This window comes from Ochotona princeps, chromosome 5 (assembly GCF_030435755.1).
Source record: "Ochotona princeps isolate mOchPri1 chromosome 5, mOchPri1.hap1, whole genome shotgun sequence".
Taxonomy (NCBI): domain Eukaryota; kingdom Metazoa; phylum Chordata; class Mammalia; order Lagomorpha; family Ochotonidae; genus Ochotona; species Ochotona princeps.
Genome location: NC_080836.1, coordinates 50979881 through 51000549, shown reverse-complemented (window position 1 = coordinate 51000549; position 20669 = coordinate 50979881). Strand labels below are relative to the sequence as shown.

The window sequence follows — 20669 nt, the reverse complement described above, 5'->3', positions numbered from 1 at the left end:
CCTAGCTCCTCTGCTTCTGACTCAGCTTCTTGATGGTGCATCTTGGAAGGCAGTGTGGGTGCTGGCTGGTGCTTGGATTCCTGCTTCACACATGAGAGAGCTGAATGGAGTTCCTGACTCCTCCTCTGCTGGTCCAGACCTGATTCCATAACTTACAGTGTCATCCATACGTTTAATGGAGAAAATGTCTTTTTAGCTACAAAAATAGAAAACTTAACCTTTATTTTTAGTGTTAGACACAGTGTATCTGCCATTTTAGTTCTTCCCAATGAAGTGTGAACTAGACGGTGTTGATGCTGTTTAGAAATTTGAAAACCAGACCTAGAGCTAGATAACTTACTTAACTTAGCCAATGGTGTACACCTTAACAGGAGCCAAAGCACCTTTTTTTTTTTTTTTTTTTTTTTTTTTTTTGGACCAGTGGCCATTTGAATGTTTACAACATCATTCTTGGTTAACACGGAAATATCCCTTTGAAAATGAGCCTGCTGTAGATGTATGGAGTTTTGAGACTTGTTTCCAGATTCCTTCACAGGGCCAGGCCAAGTGATTTCCCTGGGCTTTCCTCATCCCCACCTCCGAGTGTGGGTTTCAGGGTCTAGATTATGGCTATAGAATCCGTGTATTTTTGGTCATACTATTCAGTGACATTATTCTGTAGTAAAAAGGTCTGTTTGCTTAGTATTATACTCAAATATTTAATCTTATTAATCGTGTCCCTATTTAATTTATTCAGAATATTGGAAATATTCCTACGTTTTTCATATATACATATTCCTTTCCTACATCTTTTGTTTTCTACTTGTGTCGTAGGCTAACTGTGATCTCAGACGGCAAATAGATGAACAACAAAAATTACTTGAAAAATACAAAGAACGATTAAATAAGTGCATATCAATGAGCAAGAAACTTCTTATTGAAAAGGTAGGTTAAAAGTTCAGTGAATGTTATCTTTCACTAACCCCCTTTGCCTTTTGTGCTTTTACAGTGTAAATTAATAAACCTGATGTTTTTTTCTTTTATTTTTTCAGAGTACACAAGAAAAACTATCAAGCAGAGAGAAGAGTATGCAAGATAGATTACGCCTTGGGCACTTTACCACAGTTAGACATGGCGCTTCATTTACTGAACAATGGACAGATGGTTTTGCATTTCAGAATCTTGTGAAGTTAGTCATTCTAATGTTTTGGAAATTTTAGTATATGAGTCTTCACCATTTTTCAAAGCCGTGTTTAATTTTCTTGCTATTTCTTGTTTCCTTAAATTTTCACAACTCCCCTTTTATTCCTAGTTTTCTATTGTTAAGGTTAGTTTTCATTTACCTTTTTTTTTTAAAAAAAAGATTTATTTTATTACAAAGTCAGATATACAGAGAGGAGGAGAGACAGAGAAGAAGATCTTCCATCCGATGATTCATTTCCGAAGTGACCGCAGCGGCCGGTGCTGCACCGATCCGAAGCCGGGAACCTGGAACCTCTTCCAGGTCTCCCACACGGGTGCAGAGTCCCAAAGCCTTGGGCCGTCCTCTACTGCCTTCCCAGGCCACAAGCAGGGAGCTGGATGGGAAATGGAGCTGCTGGGATTAGAACCGTTGCCCATATGGGATCCCAGGACGCTTTCAAGGCGAGGCCTTTAGCCACTAGGCCACGCCACCGAGCCCAGTTTTCATTTACTTTTAAAATGTCTCCACTTCATGTTCCCAAAATCTAAACACTTTTCATATTGAATTCATATTTGGTTTTGCAGATTTGCCATGTAAGTAATGAGACGTGATTATAATATCTACTCTACTTTGTTAGCATTTTCTCTTTTTTTTAGCTGATTTATTTCTCCAACCAATATTTCTTGAGCACTAGTACTGAACACTGGTGAAGTGGTGATGATAAATTAGATATACAATAGATAGGGTCTTTGTTCAGGAGTGATGTGGTGTAGCCTAACACATTCTGGTCAAGTGTTTGAAGAAATTGTATTTGTTAGAGTGGAGGGGGTGGAAAAATATAAGTTACCCTGTTAACGTGTGGCCAACACATCTTTCCCCGGGTTAGGGGTTGAAGTATACCTCACTTAAAAATTTTCACATGGGGGGGACATCCCAGTCTATTACAAAATTGTACCACAAAATTTAAAAATTAAAAATTAAAAAAAAATGGTGCTGCAAAAAAAGTTTTGTTTTTTTTTGTTTTTGTTTTTGTTTTTCACATGAACCCTAAAGGAGATATACAGGCTGGGTCACCAGTGTGGGACTGAAAAGTTGCAAACTTGTACTATCAGTGTTCATGTTTTTACTGTTTCTGTCCTCTCTCCATATTATAGTTGTAAAAAATAGTGGAAGGCTAATATGGTTTGTTTTTTTTTTAAATCCAGGCAGCAAGAATGGGTGAATCAGCAAAGAGAAGAGATTGAGAGGCAAAGGAAGCTTCTAGCCAAACGCAAACCTCCCACGGCTAATAATTCCCAGGCACCATCTACCAATTCTGAACCGAAACAAAGGAAAAACAAAGCAGTCAATGGAGCAGAAAACGATCCCTTTGTTAGACCAAATTTACCACAACTGTAAGCCTCCATTTTAAAATTCTCTTTATAAGTCTATTACCATTGAGGGTGGTGTTCATGATGGTTGTAATTAAATCAGTAAAATGGAAGTACAGGTATGGCCAGGAAAGAAGGTAGTACTGAAAGTATGTGAATTCTACCTTTTTATATGGAGACTTAAAGGTTCTCTTTTAAAACAATTACCTTTTTCCAGGTTGGAATCAGTTGAGGAGTTAGTTAAGGTGTTGATTACTCCACTGTTCCCATTAATACTTATTTTTCTGGAAAAATGTTAACTGAGTATTGGGGACTGACATGTAGCACTTTTTCCTCAAAGCTTAACTCATTGGCAGGTTACAGTTATGAGGTGTTTTTCATCTTTATCTTTGTTTTCTAAATTTTCTGTGCTACTGAATTGGTCTTTATAATTCCAAGGAAAAGATCTAAAAAAGACAGTGTGATTATTGTAGAAAAATTTGAAATAATGAAAGTAATACAAGCCATGAATTCATCTTTTAGAAAACAGCGTTGTTTAAAATTTCATTGCGTAGATGCATCCAGAGATACATAGTTTTTCTGTTCTAGAAGGACTTACGTAAATTATTTAGGTAGAAAATAAGTGCTATCGTGTGTAACCTCCAATGTTTTGTACCCACTTTTTGCATTCTTTTCTCCTCTTGGAGAACAGTCTTTGCCCACTTTGGGGTTTCTCCTGTTGATACCCATTTTGTCATGCACCATCAGTCTTTGGCTCTCTGCACGTTCCTTCCTTTTAGAAAGCAGATGTGAGCTGACACAGAGGGACTTCCTGTCAATTCTCAGTCCCTATGGCCTGTATATTCTCTGTCCTCAAAACTGGGCTGTCTTGAAAGAGTTGACTGTGTGTACAGACTTTTCGTCCTCACCCACATTCTCTGGTTTCCTAACAAATTGTTCTTGTAACCATCTTCTTGAATACCTTCACTTTTGGGTTTTTGACTTGAATATTACTGACATTTTCTAAAAAGACATTTTCTTGTCTTTGATTTTGAGATACTCCAGTATAGTTTTTATTTTCATTCACCTATGTGCATCTTCTCAGTTTTTTCTTGTACAAATCGTTTACTTTGCAGCCTGTAAAGTGTGGCTGATTGTAGCAATCTGTCCTAGGACATCTTACTTCCCACTCCACATTCTGTTCTCTGCTCTTGGGGTTTCTGATACGGGATGCAGGTATCCCAGGAAGCATTTTAACTGCAGTACCAAGTGCCCACCGCAGTATTTTCACAAAGCATGATAGAAAAGTAAACAGTAAGGTTTTACCATATAGTTTATTATTGAAGTTTTAGAAGTCAGTATTTTTCCATTAGTGCTTTAAATCAAAAATATATTTTACATAGCAGTTATTTCGTGAATTGCTTATCTCTTATTAACAGAGTGTAATTGGATTTTTTAAGTCAATAAACTTTTGTCTTTAGAATTTGGGTTCACTGAAGAACAGAAAGCAAAGAGAGTTTCTGTGTACCCCTGTCCCACACATGCACAACTTTCCCTGCTTACCATCCTCCTGTACCCTGAGTGGCCCATTTGTTACAATTGATGAAACTATTAGTACATCATTATTAATGTACATTAGGGTTCAGTCTTGTTGAGTGTACTGTGGGTTACTCAAATATGTACTTTTTTTTTTAAGATTTATTCATTTATTTATTGTAAAGTGAGATATAAATAGAGGAGGAAAGAGAAAGATCTGCCATCTCACTCCCCAAGTGGCCACAGGAACCAGCAACTTCTTCTCAGTCTCCCACAGGGGCACAGGGTCCCAAGGCTTTGGGGTCACCCTCTACTGCTTTCCCGGGCCACAAACAGGGAGCTGGATGGGAAGCAAAGTGGCCAGGATACAAACTGGTGCCCATATAGGATCCCAGCACATGCAAGGTGAGGACTTCAGCCACTAGGCTGTTATGCCAGGTCTAATAATTATATTCTTAAAAGATCATTGGGACTGCAATGTTAGAAATCAACTTAACAGGCCCGGCGTGATAGCCTATCCGCTAAGTCTTCATCTTGTCAGGATCACATACGGCCACTGTTCCACTTCTCATCCAGCTCCCTGCTTGTGGCCTAGAAAAGCAGTCAAGGATGGCCCAAGCCTTGGGATCCTGCATCCACATGGGAGACCTGGAAGAAACTTCTGGCTCCTGGGAATGGTTTGGCTCAGCTCTGGCTGTTGTGGCCATTTGGCGAGTGAGCAAACAGACGGCAAATCTTTCTGTCTGTGTCTCCTCCTTTCTGTCAATCTGTCCAATAAAAGATAAATAAACAAACTGATTTCACAGGGAGGAAAGATGATGCAGTTAATAGTCATAGATGAATTGAATAGTGAAATGATTATATTTTAGATAAGGCCAGTGGGAACCAAAAAATGTGAATGAGTTTCAGAAGTATTCACCTGCTAGCCCTGCAGTGCTTGGTTGCTGAAGGATGGCTGCTGACAGCTGGAACTCACTGATGATGAGCGGTTGGAGCACTTTTTCTAGACTTCATATCCCTTACATGCATTTAGACCAGTTTCTCCAGTGTGACTTTCTGCATAAAACTTCCAACCTTGTTGAAGGTTATCTATGTTCTTTTACATTTAAATGGTTTAAGAGATCTTTGTGGAGTAACATTTTAAAGGATAATGACAGTGTATGTGTGTTCTGAGGGCCTTCTCACATTTAGCACAGAGTTTTACTCCCATGTAAAGTCTTTGATGCTGTACAGGGGTGGATTTGTCAATAAAAGCCTTTCTGTATGTGGTGCTCTTTCTTTTTTTTTTTAATATTTACTTATTTTTATTGTAAAGTCAGATATACAGAGAGGAGGAGAGACAGGGGATGATCTTCCATCCGATGATTCACTCCCCAGCGACCACAATGGCCGGTGCTGCACCGATCCGAAGCCAGGAGCCCAGATCCTCTTTCGGGTCTCCCACACGGGTGCAGGGTCCCAATGCATTGGGCTGTCCTCTACTGCTTTCCCAGGCCACAAGCAGGGAGCTGGATGGGAAGTGGAGCTGCCAGGATTAGAACTGGCGCCCATATGGGATCCCGGCGCATTCAAGGTGAGGACTTTAGCTGCTAGGCACAGCGCCTTTTTACTGTGGTGCTCTTTTTTACTGGGTTTCTTTGAACTCTCACCTCTTTGGATCCTGGAGTATGGCTGAAGGTTTTGCCTCATTGCCTAGACTCTTGATTGACAGGATGTGTCCCCTGTATATTACTTACATTCATATCTTCTCTCCGTATGAATTTGCTGATAAGCCAGCTGAGACCTGTCCATAAATGCTTTTCCACATTGCTTACCTTCATAGTTTTCACCAGAACGAATTCTCAAATGAATAGCAGGATGTATCCTGTGTCTAAAGGCTTACCTGGGTGCCTTACATCGTAAGCTTTCTCTCTGGTCTACACTCTTGGATGACCCATGAATAATGATAGCTAAGGGTTTTCTCACAAGCATTGCTTTTATTAGATTTTTCTCCTGTGTGAATTCTCTGATGTGTGGTTGTAGAAAAGCAGTGGCAGGAAGATTTTCCTCACATAAGCATTTGAACACTTTGTCCCAATCAGTGCAATCAAAAGACTTCTCCAGATAGCCGGGCTTTTGAGATAAGGGTTATACCTGCAGGCTTTCCCACATTCACTGTATGTAGAGGGTAGATTGCCAGTGTGGCATGTCTGAAGGCTTTTCCACATTCCTTACATTCATAGAATTTCTCATCGGTGTGAAGCTTCTGGTAGCATACCAGGTGTGCTGCTTGCCTGGGCAGAGGCCTTTACACGTATTCCTTACATTTAAGCAGTTTCTCCACTCTGTGCTCTGTGATGTAGAACCAGGTGATGACTCTGTTGAAGGCTTGTCCACATTGCTTATGCTCATGTGGTCTTTGACCAGCAGGAATTCTCTGGTGGAAAGTGGTAGATGAACTGTTGATGCAGGTTTTTCCTCACAGAATACACAGGTGTCTCAGATGACTTTCTTCTATTTCAGTTCCTTGGAATTTTTAGAGAAGCTTCTCTTATTAGACTTGTGATCATAAATACCTTCTTTTATATTGTCCAGGTGGGAAAATTTCCCTGATCTGATGTGTTTTTTTAACTATTTCCTTCTCTGTTAGTGATTGTCTTTTGTCTCTTGAATGGTCATCTGCCTCTTTAAAGGTCTCACATTTCCAGTTTTTTTTTCTGAAGTGGGGCACTCAAATCAAAAAGTTGTCATTCTCTCTAGTAACAACATACAGTCTGCGTGAACTGCTTCAGAGGTAATTCTTGCATCTCATACGTAGTTTATCTTCCAAGTCCTTCTTGCCTTGCTCCAATCAAGAGATCACGTATAGCTTAGAAATGTCAAAACCCAGGGATACCAGGTTCCTGTCATTTACCAAGATCACACTACTGTGTAAACGCCTCTGGGAAAGATTCTGCCATTACCATTAGTCCTGGAAAAAGTCTGCTGCCACATCTTGGAGTGTCACCAAGTTCTTGGGCCCAGGTTTCTGTAGTTCAGTAGCCATTGTGTTTTCTTGGGGTTGATCTCTGGGAAAGCAGCGCAGCCTTGTTTGGAAGCTGAGGGGAAATGTCTTAATTGGAGCATGAGCACTATTTGCAGATGAAATCATTGAATATTTCAGAACAGGTGAACAGCATCAGCCTATAGATTCATTTAAGGCCAGCAAATTCTAAACAGGATAAATGGAAAGAAAATCAAGGGAACAAGAAAAAATTATCAGAAACTGCCAAAGGGAAAAAAGATAACATTGAAGTAAGCATTTAGAAAACTGTTCCAGGCAAGCATCAACCAAAAGGAAGCTGTATTAAGTCAAATACAGTGAAGTTTAAGACAAGGAAAAATTGTAAATCAAGTGACTGTCTCAATACTTAAACCTTAGTTTTGTTTTGTTTTGTTTTAAGATGTATTTATTTTTATTACAAAGTCAGATATACAGAGAGGAGGACAGACATCAGAGGAAGATCTTCCATCTGATGATTCACTCCGAAGTGGTTGCAATAGCTGGAGCTAAGCCAGTCCAGAGCCAGGAGTTTCTTCCGGGTCTTCCATGCGGGTGCAGGGTCCCAAGGTTTTGGGCCGTGCTCGACTGCTTTCCCAGGCCACAAGCAGGTAGCTGGAAGGGAAGCGAGGCTGCTGGGATTAGAACCAGCGTCCATATGGGATCCCGGTGCATTCAAAGCGAGGCCTTTAGCTGCTAGGCCACGGCACCAGACCCAACCTTATTTTTAAGTTTGCATGTGCAGGGGCTCGGCAGTGTGGCCTAGTGGCTAAGGTCCTCGCCTTGATCCCATATGGCTGCTGGTTCTAATCCCGGCAGCTCCACTTCCTCTCTATCTCTCCTCCTCTCAGTATATCTGACTTTGTAATAAAAATAAAATAAATCTTTAAAAAAAAAAGTTTGTATGTGCATACATACAAGGTCTCAAAATACATACAAAGTTAGCAGTACTTTTAAGCAACAAGCAGTCCTCAGGCCATAATAGGACATCTAAACACATTATGTCTTACTAATTAAACATGCAGGTAAAAATAAAGCAATACAAAACACAACACCTGGTGTAAGATAAATGTACTAAATAAATGACCTAATGAGCATAGGCAGAATTTTTCCCAACTTCTGCAGAATGTATGTTCTTTTCTTAAATAGGAATAATATATCTAGGTATTTTTAAATTTGGCCATAAAGCAAATACCAACACATGTGAGATGATTGATAAGTTTGTATAGTAGAGGCATTGTGTCTTTCTAAAATGTTTGGTAGAGCCCCTGGATGAAAGTGATTGGAATCCTACAGAATGTATTCTGTGATCATACTGAAGTTAAACTAGAACTCAGTAATGAAAAGGTAGTGGAAAGGACTCCAGGGGGCATCTGGTGGGAAATACACATCCTTAGTTACATATGTAAACGGAAGAAAACCTAAAGTTTCGTAGGCTTGGCAGCTATTTCACTAAGTTACAATAGCAGAATTAACCAAAGATAGAAAAAGGGCAGAAAGTAATTATACAATACAGTCAATTAACCCCACCCCAAAAAATGAGCTGAAATTTTTCTTAAAAAGGCACAATTTGTGAAATAAATCTAATCATTTTTAAGGCTGTTTAAAAAAAAAAACATTATTAGGAAAGAGAAAAGGAATTGTTCCTACTAAGTACACAGATAATTAAAAGAGAACAAAATGTTATCAAAGGCTTAAATTTGACAATTTATAAAATAAATGAAGTCCTAGAAAGTAATAGTTAAACCAAACTGATATTAGCAAAAACAAATTGCATATAGTTCTGTGACTATTAGAAAAACGAAACCTTTGACCTGGGGCTTGTGGGATGGCATTTTAGACCAATCCTTTGCCTGCAGCACTGGCAACCCATGAGTGTGCTGGTTCAAGTTCCAACTACCCTACTTCCATACAGAGCTCCCTGCTAATGGGCCTGGGAAAGCAGTGGAGGATGGCCCAAGGATTTGGGCTCCTGCACAAACCTGGAAGACCAGAAGCTCCTGGCTCTGTTTCAGATCAGCGCAGCTCTGGCCATTGTGACCATTTAGGGAATGATCCAGTGAATGAAAGATCTCGCTCAAGTTTTTGAGCAGAGACAGCTCCAGGTTCAGATGATTTGGTGTAGGAATTCTACCATTTGAGCATGAAATGGTGTCACTGTGTTATAAAATTCTGGAGAACTGGAAAAATGGAAATGCTTTATTTTATGAGATCAATGCAATGTTGATGCCATAGCTTAACAGTGTACCAGATAAATCTCAGTTGTGGAAATAAACATCCTAATCTTAAAGGATTAACAACATGAATACAATATGTAATACATTAAAAAATGATAGTTTATCAAAGCCAAGTTGGGTTTATTTTGAATGTGAGATTAGTTTAGCATTGGAAAAACTGGATTCTGGGGCTGATGTTGTGCCACCTACAATGCCAGCATCCTGTATCAGCGCTGGCAGCTCTGCTCCTGATCCAGCTTTCTACTCAGGTTGCTGGAGGCAGTGCAAGATGGCCCAGCTGGGAGACCCAGAAGCAGCTCTGGCCTCCTGGCACAGCCCTGGCTGTCGTGGCCGTTTGGGGAGTACAGCAAATGGAAGATTCTCTCAAATATAGATTTAAAAAATGATTTAAGAAAAAGGAAAACAAATCATTGTGATTTTCCACATCAACAAAATTAATACAGTTATCTTAATAAATGCCAAAATAAGAAACCTCAAATTAATTTATGTGTGATTAAAACTCGGCAGATAGGCTTTCCTTAGTGTGTAGTATACAGTCGTTCCTGTTCTTGCCTGAGTGTTTTCATGCTGTACGCTGGCTGGGTCACCATGCGCATGGCCCTGTGCCTCGCCAGGCTCCTCCTGACGTTGCTCTGCTGTGCTTTTTAATCAAACTCAGATGTCAGCTCTTTATTTTAACCCTTTGCCATGTGAAATAATGTGATTCACATTTGCCAAGGATTACTGGAATGTGGCATTTGGCGGGGGGAGATGGATAGCATTCAGCCTACCCACATCCATTTATTTTGGTATGTATATCTAGGATGATATTTCAGGTTTGTGTGGTAATTCTGTGTGTGTTTAGTCACTGTTTTCCATGTCTGCATTATGTTCTGTTCCCTCCATCAGTAAGCAGGGGTTGCTGTTTCCCTGCATCCTTGGCATTACTTTTTATTTTTCCTTTCTGCAGAAAGCAGTACCATCCTAGTGTGTACGAAGTGATGGCTCATTATGGGCTTAATTTGCATTTCCCTAATGACCTAATGATGTTAAATAACTCTTAATGTGATTGTCAGTCTATAAATCTTTTAGGCAAATGTGTTTTGCTCATTTGTAGATTAAGGACTGTTTGGACTTTTTGTTACCAAGCTGTAAAGTTCTTAATGTATTCTGGGTTCTAACTTTTGGTATATGATATGCAGATTTTTTTCTCCCATTTTGTATGTTATCTTTTATTATCTTAATAATGTCCTTTGATATGCCAAACTTTTTACAAAACTCAGTTTTTATTGTTCAGTTTTTATTGTTATAGTCCTCATGTTTTTGGTGTAAAATCCACTCCATTGCTGAATATATGATCAGGAATATTTCTCTCTACTTTTTGTTCTAAGCATTTCACAGTTTCATGTTTTTGGATTTACGTCATTGATCTGTTTTTGTGCATACACCGATGTGGACGGGTTCAGCTGCATTCTTTTGCACATGGTTTTTTACTTACCCAGTACCATTTGTTCAAGAAACTGTTAAATCCTCATTAAATAATTTTGATGCCCTGTCAAAAAGCAGTCACTTGATGAGCATTTTGGGATTTCTCTGTGGGTTCTGTTCTTTTGATCTACATGTATATTCTTGTATTAGTACCCCATTGTTCCAGTTCCTGTAGTGTAGTGAGTTTTGAGACCCTGTTCCGTTTCCTGTGAATTTGAGGATCAGCTTTTCTGTTTCATTAAGTAAGTGTCATGTCTTTTTAGAATTTTGGTAACAATTTCAGCATAGTTTTAGATGGCTTTGGAATGTCTTACCCTCTTGACAGTATCAGGTCTTGTAGTCCATAAACATACATGATGTCTTTCTACTTAATTAGCTCTTTTAAAATTTTTTTAGCAATGTTTTGTTGTTTTTCAAAACTATACTTCAAAAGTAGAAAAGCATAATGTTATGTAAGTAAATTAATTAGAATTACACCAGTGGCATGTGTGTTTATTCAAAAGCTATTTTGCAATTTTTTGCAGTCTTTTTTTTTACTGGGTTAGTTGAGATATTACTTTAAATTTCAAGCCTCATTTCATGTTAGTGTCATTTTTCCTGCAGAAACTTTTTTTCCTTCTGCTTGTGATACCTCCCTGCATTGACATTGCAACATTTAATTCTCTACATTTACTGTAAGCAACCAATGCTGTCAACTCTTGCTATATTCGTTATAGCAAAATCCAGTAGCTATGTTACACTGAGACTGGATAGATTTGTTTCAAATGTTTATTTCACTTCTAGACGTGAAATACTAACTGACTGCCTTGGATTGGTCCATTTGTTACCTTTGTACAAAATATTGCTGAGGCCAGTGACTTTGGAGCTTAACCCAGCACCCTCCGAACACATAAGTGAACACATGGCTTGCGTGTGATAAAATTCTTCAAAAATTGAGTAGTTGTTTTGTTGTGGACTCGTTTTTTTTCTTTGTTTCTTTTTTTCTTTAATGATTTATTTGTTTTTATTGGAAAGTCAGATACACAGAGAGGAGAGACAGAGAGGAAAATCCATCCACTGATTCACTCCCTAAGAGGCAACAATGACCAGAACTGAGCTGATCCAAAGCCACAGCCAGGTCTCCCATACAGGTGCAGGGTCCCAAGGCTTTAGGCCATCCTGGACTGCTTTCCCAGGCCACAAGCAGGGAGCTGGTTGGGAAACGGGGCCGCCAGGATTAGAACCAGTGCCCATATGGGATTCCAGCACATACAAGATGAGGATTTTAGCCACTAGGCTAATGTGCCAGGCCCACCTTTGCTTCTTTTTAAAGATTTATTTTATTTATTTGAAAAGCTGACTTCTGGAGAGGGAGGGAGAGACAGAGAAATCTCCCAGTCCCTGGCTTGCTTTCCATATGGCTGTAGTAGTTAAGGCTGAGGCTGAGCTGGAACTTCATCCAGGTATTGGGCCAGGTGCTTTAGCAGGAAGCTGGATTGGAAGTGGAACAGCAGAGACGCTTGTAAGACCTACACTGTTGATGTCACAGATGCTAGCCTCAGCTGATCTGAAACAGTGGTTCCCAGAATGATTTTTCTTGGGAAATGCTAAATGGTGTATAAATCTTATTATGATCCTACATATATTGAAACAGTTCTTATTCCAAGTTATATTAAAATTTTTAAATTAATAGGATATCCATAAAGCACTTTTAATATTTAAAGTCTCTGTCTTTTTCAAAATAATTTGAGATACAAATTAAAGCATTTCTTACCCAAAATGTTTAAAACCTAAAGTGCTTCATATTTTTGCTTGTGGAATGTGTTCATGTACCAGTGGAGTATCTTGGGGCAGGGACCCAAATCTGAGCACAGCATTTACCTTAGGAGTATTTCTTTACACCTTACACACACAGCCCAAGTGTTTTCTACACTGGTCTTAGCACACCGTGTTTTGGTTTGTACCTGTCACATGAGGTTGTCTGTGGATTGGCGTCCTTGTCGCATTGTCTGAGCCTCGGGGTGGGATTTCGGAGCTAGCAGATGAGAGCTCCTTGTCGCCCTCCTTCCCATCACTCCTCCACTCCTCTGCCCGGAAAAAATATAAGTACAGATGTGGATTTTTGTATTAGAGATGTTTAAGAATTTACTGTTGCATATTGTTCAAGCATTGCTTCATCTTGCTTACTTCTAACACATTACGACAAATAAAGGAAAAATTTCTTGTGATTTTTGTCTGTTACAGTGCCATACTGGACTCATTGCCTGTTGTTTTGTTGTGTTAGTCAAAGTCACCGGTAGTCCGAGTTAGCTTATTGCGTTTATGCATTACCACATTTTGTGGCTGTTTTAAATGATAACACCAGTTACTGTTATTCAGAATTTTTCCTTTGTCAAATTATTCCTTTTCTACCTCCTATCTCCACTGTAAAATCATACTGAAACCTAAGGAAAACTGGTGTTGTTTTTCCAGGGTATCCTTAGAATCTGACTTCTGGAATATTGCTTGATACGTCATACTCATTAAATAGTTCATTTTTTTTCTTTCTATAGCTGCTAAATGTTGTCCGAAAAACAGAATGCCTGATTTATTTTTTGGCTGGAAATAATCAACACATCACTTTTTAACATTTGGTTAATTTGATCATATTTTGTTATTAAAAATTGCTGAGTATTAATCTCAAGGTGGCATACTAAAATTTCACTCTTGGCAGGTTGACTTTGGCAGAATATCATGAACAGGAAGAAATTTTCAAACTTAGACTAGGACATCTCAAAAAGGTATGTGACATGATGGGGTTTTGGTTTCATTTGTTATCAGTTTATGGAGAGGTGTGTTGTCTGTCTTATTGAAGAAGCGATACTTTCAGAGAAAGATCTCAAATTTAAAACTTCAAATAAAAATAGATGCATTAAGGTTGCATTTTATATTGAGTATATTAAAATATACTCTGCTATGTAGCAAGTTCAAAATATTGAGATACTTCTCTAGAAATATCTATAAATGATTCCTAACCAGGCATGCAGGGTCAGTAGTACCTTTAGTAACAAATGCTTCGCTCCAAAGATGAAATGTGAAATTCCGTGTTACTGGTATCTATTTTATAATAAATTGAAATAGCAATTTTAATAGTAAATTTCTTTGAACTTTTAAGTTTTAGAATTCTTAATTAAATGTTTCAATTAAAACATGTATGTGAGAAAACTTTAAAAGGCTAATCAGTAGTAATATACAATGGCATAATTTGTAGAAAGAAATACTGCTGTGTGTTACTGTAGTGAATTCTAATAATGTATAACCTTGTACTTATGTGTAAAACTCTTAAGATTGTAAATAATCTATTCTTTTTGCAGGTCTTAACTTTAATTCAAACCATTTCAGAGAAGTAATGATAGACTTTTCCCTCAAACTGAAGCTCCTGATTGATGTGAAATTCTTATTCTTATCCTCTAACCCAGTTTTTTAGTTCTGCTTTTGTCAGGCTATTTAAGGTTTGTTTTTTTTTTTTTTTTTTTTTTTATTAATAGGCTGAATGATAGCTTGGATCCCCAGGTAGGGCATTAATTGAGGACAGGGCCTGCAGTCATCTCTCCAGGGCAGGGGGATAGGACAGGGAAACCTGATACTCCCCTCAGATCCATACTGAGGATTCAGTTGTTGAGTGTTAGGCTGGAGACCCCTGCCATTTACTAATGGAATAGAGGAAATCCCGATGACTTTCTTTCTTGTATAAAACTTTGGTTAGTATCCTTTGCTGTGCCATGTTTCTGTGTCACCACCTACAAAGCTCCAGTCTTTCAGATTCATCAGATGGTGGATTTGAAATGATTTAGTTTGATTTTTGGCCCTTGTGTTTTTGTCCTTTTGAAATTGTTGACTATTTTCTTTCTTTTTTGTGGTAGCCAGCTTCAGTCCATTCTGTAGAACTTTAATCATTCTATAATGGAACTGTAACATGAAGAGGGTTTTCAATACACTAGTCCCAGGTATCTGTGTGTCCTCCTAAGCTATTTGGATAAAAACATATAGGGACGTCTGTTATGTTGCCTGTGTAAGGATTTGACAGGGTTCTGACACTCAGCCTCTGGTGGTCAGGGGGATTCTACCCACATCCAGAGTTACGCTGGGGCTTTGATGACAGGCTTATTGTCGTGTTCACTGGCAAGTTTCAAACTATTCTAATTAGGACATTTTACGTGGCTCACCTATTTATGTTAGACTCTTACATAAAATGCAATTGTGAAACAATTTAAAGGAGTTGGCTGTGTGTGTGTTTGGCAGTATGCATTGGAAAGGCTTCAGAGAGGGTTGGCTTGTTTAGTGGCTTGGTAGTTGATGGATTTCCGGGTACTTTGAACAACTTTTATTTTTCTAAAAAATACTCCTGTTTCTTAAAATGCGTTCTATTTTCATTTCTACTTATTACAGAAACATCCATAAGCTGTTCTAGGATATTATACCGACTCTTCTAACTTCCCTGTTATCCTCTTTCCCAGTGCTGGACTTTTGTATTTCTCATGCTTACTCATTCTTTGTCTCTTCCATTATCTTGTTTTCTGTTGACTCCGCCTCCCCTACCCCTCCCACTCCCAGCTATTACCAGATTTACTAAGCAGTCTTCGATTCTAGCTTTATCTTCTCACTAACCAATTTACAACATTTCTTTTCATTTCTCTGACTTCCAAGATGGAATATGTGGAAAGAGTGGATAAACTAATAGTGCTGAAACATACCCCATAGGTCTTAAATTCTCACATGTTCTTCTGAGGAATAATTTTGGGTGGAAAACATTAAAAGTTACTGCTAGTACACACACAGAACAAAATTGTGAATTGTGTCACTGAGAGCACAAATAGAAACTGCCGGCTGACCATTGGATTATTTGTGTAGTTGTACATTTTAAAAAATAAGTTAGGTATATTAAAAAGAATTTATTTGGTGTTCTAATGCACATTTGGAAAATAGGTCATTAAAAATAGATTGTTCTGTTTTCTAAAAGAGAAATTGGGCAGACTTTTAACACTCAGGGCTGACTTGAGAAAAGATGTTACCACTGCACAGCCATTTTCCTACGTGTCTGGCTTTTACAAAGCTGAGATGCACTGTGTGCCAACCTGAGTGCAGTAGGATCCGGGGATACAGGATGCCCGCTGTAAGTGGGCCTGGAAACAACCTGTGCTAGGTGTGATGATTAGGGCTGAGGTTTGGAGCTTGGCAACTCACATCTTACTAGTGAGGATGGAATTGCTTGCATTCTCTTCAGTAAACTCAGTGCTAAGCAGAATTACTAGGTTAAATTTGTTAACACTAGAGAATAAGATTTCCTTCATGTGCCATTGGGATATATGAGAGTGGAAGGTTGATATGCTTCTTGAAGTGGCTGGTTTATGACATATTTCATAATGATAAAGCAGGAAGGCCAACTGAAATATGAAAAAGTATATTTACCATGGGATATATCATAATGTCAGACCACTTCTTTTGTATCCCTGTAAAATTAGAAAAATAATACACTCAGAGCTGTTAAAGTGTGATAGAAAAGGAGATGAGGGCCCGGCGGCGTGGCCTAGCGGCTGAAGTCCTCGCCTTGGAAGCCCCGGGATCCCATATGGGCGCCGGTTCTAATCCCGGCAGCTCCACTTCCCATCCAGCTCCCTGCTTGTGGCCTGGGAAAGCAGTCGAGGACGGCCCAATGCATTGGGACCCTGCACCTGCGTGGGAGACCCGGAAGAGGTTCCAGGTTCCCGGCTCTGGATCGGCGCGCACCGGCCCATTGCGGCTCACTTGTGGAGTGAATCATCGGACGGAAGATCTTCCTCTCTGTCTCTCCTCCTCTCTGTATATCTGGCTGTAATAAAAAATGAATAAATCTTAAAAAAAAAAAAAAAAAAGGAAATGAGACTGGAGAGGAACCTCCAAAAACGAATTCATGGCTAAAGTAGGGAAGGTATTTGTCATCAACCAAAAAGTCAATGAACTTACATAAGAGCTTTGTGTAGCAGCATTTTTTTCCTTTGTTATATCAACCAATTCTTTTTATCCAGGGTATATTGCTGTAATTTTAATACTTCATGCAATGATTTCTGACTCATTTACTCCATGATTTAATTCTGTGCCCTGATACAGTGTCAGGGCAAAGCCAGGAGCTAGGAGTTGACTCTGGTTCTCCACTGTGGGTGACAGGTTCCCCACTGGCTGCCTTCCAGGGTGGACATTAGCAAGAAGTTGGAAGGAGAGAATGGAGTAAAACTCAAACCATGGTACTCCAAAATGGATTTTAAGCCCTGCACCCAATGCCAGTCTCTGATTTTCATCCTGTTTTTAAAAATAACAGAGAATATCAATATTCTCAATTATTTTAGTATGTCTTGAAGAGTCAAGATGTCAGAGACCAGAATTAAATAGTAAGACTTACAGAAAATGTAGCAATTATTCCTAAAACTATTTTTTAAACACATGATAAATTTTTTTGTTAGCAGTTAATTGTGTACAGTCTTTGATTGTTGCTTAGTAAAAATTTTGATTACAAAGAGAATAATCTGCTAAAGGTTGTTCCTATTGGGTAAAGCTGATGATCTCCTTTTATGTACTTCTGCCCATTGTGGAATCTTTGACGAGCAGATCATATGCCAGCTCGCTTTTATCGTTGATTCTACTTTGATTTCAGTCTTTGATATATTTTGGTTATGCGAAAACTGTCTATCTTTGTAAAGGAACCCTGCTAGGTGTTTGTACAGTCAGATTGTTATTCTGGAGTTGAAGAAAACTGAAATGTGCTCCACATATGATAAGTAAAAATGCTAGGAAAATCGACTTACTTGTTAGGGGTTCTTTCCTTTGTCTGTCTGTCTCTCTCTCTCTCTCTTTTTTTTTTTAAGGTACACATTACCCATCATAATATCCCAAACTGATGAGAATATGATAATTTTGAGTGGTATTAAAAACAATAATCATATGTCTTGGCATTATTACTTAAGTTTGTAATACACTTAGCATGTAAGTATGTGTTCTTTTCTAGTCTTTAAATTTGTGTGCTTGGTTTTAAATCTTTGGTTAGTTGGACAGGATGGATTTAGAAAGTTGGACCTCTTTGTATGGAATAGCGTCATAGGAATTGACTCGAATATGTGTGTTTTAGTATGTGTATGTGAGAATGTGTTTGTTTCATTTATAACACCTGAATATAAGTGCCAGGGGTTTTATTGGGAAAAAAAATGTAACCAATTTGTAATTGAAGCAGGATTAGTCAAGAGTCATCAGCACCAACACAAATGTACGTTTGCAGACCAAAGGGATCAGCTAAGCAATTTACAGTCATCTCAATCTCTACTAAAACAAAAATCACATCCAACATGCCACCTGACACCATTTCTCTCTCTCTCTTTCCTTTGCTCCTTGCGATGTGGCATTCATCTCTCCTTGTGCCTCCGTTCTGAAGAGATAACAGTATAGCAACAACTCTGCCACTGAAATCCTGTTCTCTGACCGATATTGGCACCTGCAAAGAGAAACAACCAGTAACAGGCAGCAGCAGCATCAGTAGTAACCTTCCATGATGAAATCTTTACAGGTCAAGAACAAGTGCACAGCTCTTTTTTCACTCCTTCACAGTGGACCATGCAACTAGTTGAAGTGGAAGACAAAGGATTGTCTGCAAGCCTTTTGAACAGTGAAGGAGAATACAGGGCGTTGGTTTTAGGTGAATTGACCCCCAACTATTCTTGAAGTTTGATATCCTCTTTGGTCTTTCTTTCCAGAATGCCATTTTCATCCAGCTTGTCAGACCCATTGTGGTCACAGAAATAAGTTTGCGTATGTGACATTTCTTGTCACTTTATGTTTGAATGGAAATAATGAACAGTATAATGCCAAGGGGCTTAATCTGTAAGCCTGTATGTTCACCTTTATGACTGTGACCAGGAGAAATCTTTTGGGAATTCTCCCAGTTAAAACCAACCACATTGCACATTGTGTTTCTGTAGAACATAGTACAAGATGTTGCTTGTACTGTGTTTTCAGTGGAAGTAGGCACTAGTTTTCTGGTGAAAATGCATTTACAGTAGAAAAAGTGATGAGGAATGTTACAAGGTTCTTGACTTGGTACATGCGGGCAAGAAAGATGCCATGAAGAATGATGGCATTTTACATTTGATGTTTATTCTTACTGCTGCTTTTTATGAACAGAGTAGTGGTCTGTAAGGAGTGCTGATACTGCAAGAACATGGAGCCAACTGTAGATGGCAAAGCTGTCCCTGTCTGATCTCCTACTCCCATGTGGACGTACAAACTTCCTTAGCTCTGCTTTTCATATACCTTAACTGAGTGGTAAAGAATGTTCAGTTGCCAAATGAAAGTTTAGAAGTGAAAGTTGTTTTGCTTTAGTGCTTAATGCTAACCCAGTTGTTAAATGGGAAGTGGAATTAAAAACATTTTGGGGAAAGAATCTTAGAAACCATTGGTCTGAGCAAAGTTTGATGGATTGTGTCAGTTGAGTCCAGGAATCATTGTTCCCTCCCTTCCTGGGAGCGTGGGGTGGGAGGATTGATTGATTCATGGGCAGAGTTAGAGGTCTTCCATCTGCTAGTTCACTCCCCAAATGGCCACAATGACCAGGGCTGGGCTGGGTTGAAGCTAGGATCCTGAAATTGCATCTGTGTCTCCCGTGTGGGTGGTAGTGGCTCAAGTACTTGTGCCATCTGCTTTTCCCAAGCATATTAGCAAGGTGCTGGTTTGGAAGTGGAGCAGGTGGCCTTTAGATGGAATGCTACACCACAATGTTGAACATCTCGTTACCCCTGAACTTTTTTTTTTAAATATTTATTTATTTTTTTTATTACAAAGTCAGATATAGAGAGAGGAGGAGAGACAGAGAGGAAGATCTTCCATCTGATGATTGACTCCCCAAGTGAGTGCAACGGCCGGTGCTGCGCTGATCTGAAGCCGGGAACCAGGAACTTCTTTCCAGGTTTCCAATGCAGGTGCAGGGTCCCAAAGCTTTGGGCCGTCCTCGACTGCTTTCCCAGGCCACAAGCAGGGGGCTGGATGGGAAGTGGAGCTGCCGGGATTAGAACCGGCGCCTACATGGGATCCCGGGGTGTTCAAGGCGAGGACTTTAGCCACTGGACCATGCTGCCGCCCCCCCCCCCCGAACTTTTTTTAACAACTCCATATATAGTTAGGAAATAAACCTGTGCAATTTCATAATTTTTTCTGTTTTTCTCTGACCCCTCCCCCTACATCTCAGTCACAAACAAAAGTGTTATTACAGGGCAGTTATTTTAAATTGAATAAATTCAGACTTGCTTTTTCTGGGTGCTGTTTTGTTTGCTGATTAGTTGGCTCCTTGTCTTGTATCCCCACAGGATATGGGAAATCATACAATCTGGTGACATACGTTGGTAATTTTCTCCTTTTTGTCCACACAGCTTTCTTTCCATCGTCTTTTCTTTCCACCATCTTTTAATAATGGCTTTTGTTAATTTTACCTTTCATTTCCTGGTGTTAAACTTTGAATGACTGTAAAAATAGCTTTTAAAATTAAAAAGGTGGTGTTTTTTAAGGGTTGAGAGATGTTAACTGCTAAGGAACTAACATTACTGAAGTGAAATTGGTGTTAAGCTTTTCTAACCTCATTGTATTCTAGTTTTCTTAAACCAGATAATGTTATGAAGATGTTGAATAGACTGTCTCAACTTCTGGTTTTTCCTGTCCTGTCACCATTTTTGTAATATGCCACGCAAAAATTCTTGTTTTTTACCAACCCTAACAGATTATAGTCAGACCAAGAATGACACATCAACTACTGCCGGCCTTATTTTGGTTTTCTAAAAAGACTGTTCTTAGAAATTAAGTTTTTTAGTCGAGATAACATATAACATACGTTCCGAATTTGCTAAATAGCTGTCACATATTTAATTTTT

At 39.0% G+C, this 20669-nt stretch overlaps 1 protein-coding gene across 2 annotated transcripts in view; it reads left to right on the top strand.

Annotated features, from left to right (window-relative positions):
* The window catches only part of TLK1 (tousled like kinase 1), a 150594-nt gene that overhangs the window by 111445 nt on the left and 18480 nt on the right, over window positions 1-20669 (top strand). For both annotated transcript variants that reach the window (XM_058664620.1, XM_058664619.1), the window contains exons 9-12: window positions 814-924; window positions 1032-1168; window positions 2368-2556; window positions 13463-13529. In XM_058664620.1, coding sequence (XP_058520603.1) covers window positions 814-924; window positions 1032-1168; window positions 2368-2556; window positions 13463-13529 — 504 coding nt within the window. The remainder of the gene's footprint in view (window positions 1-813; window positions 925-1031; window positions 1169-2367; window positions 2557-13462; window positions 13530-20669) is intronic.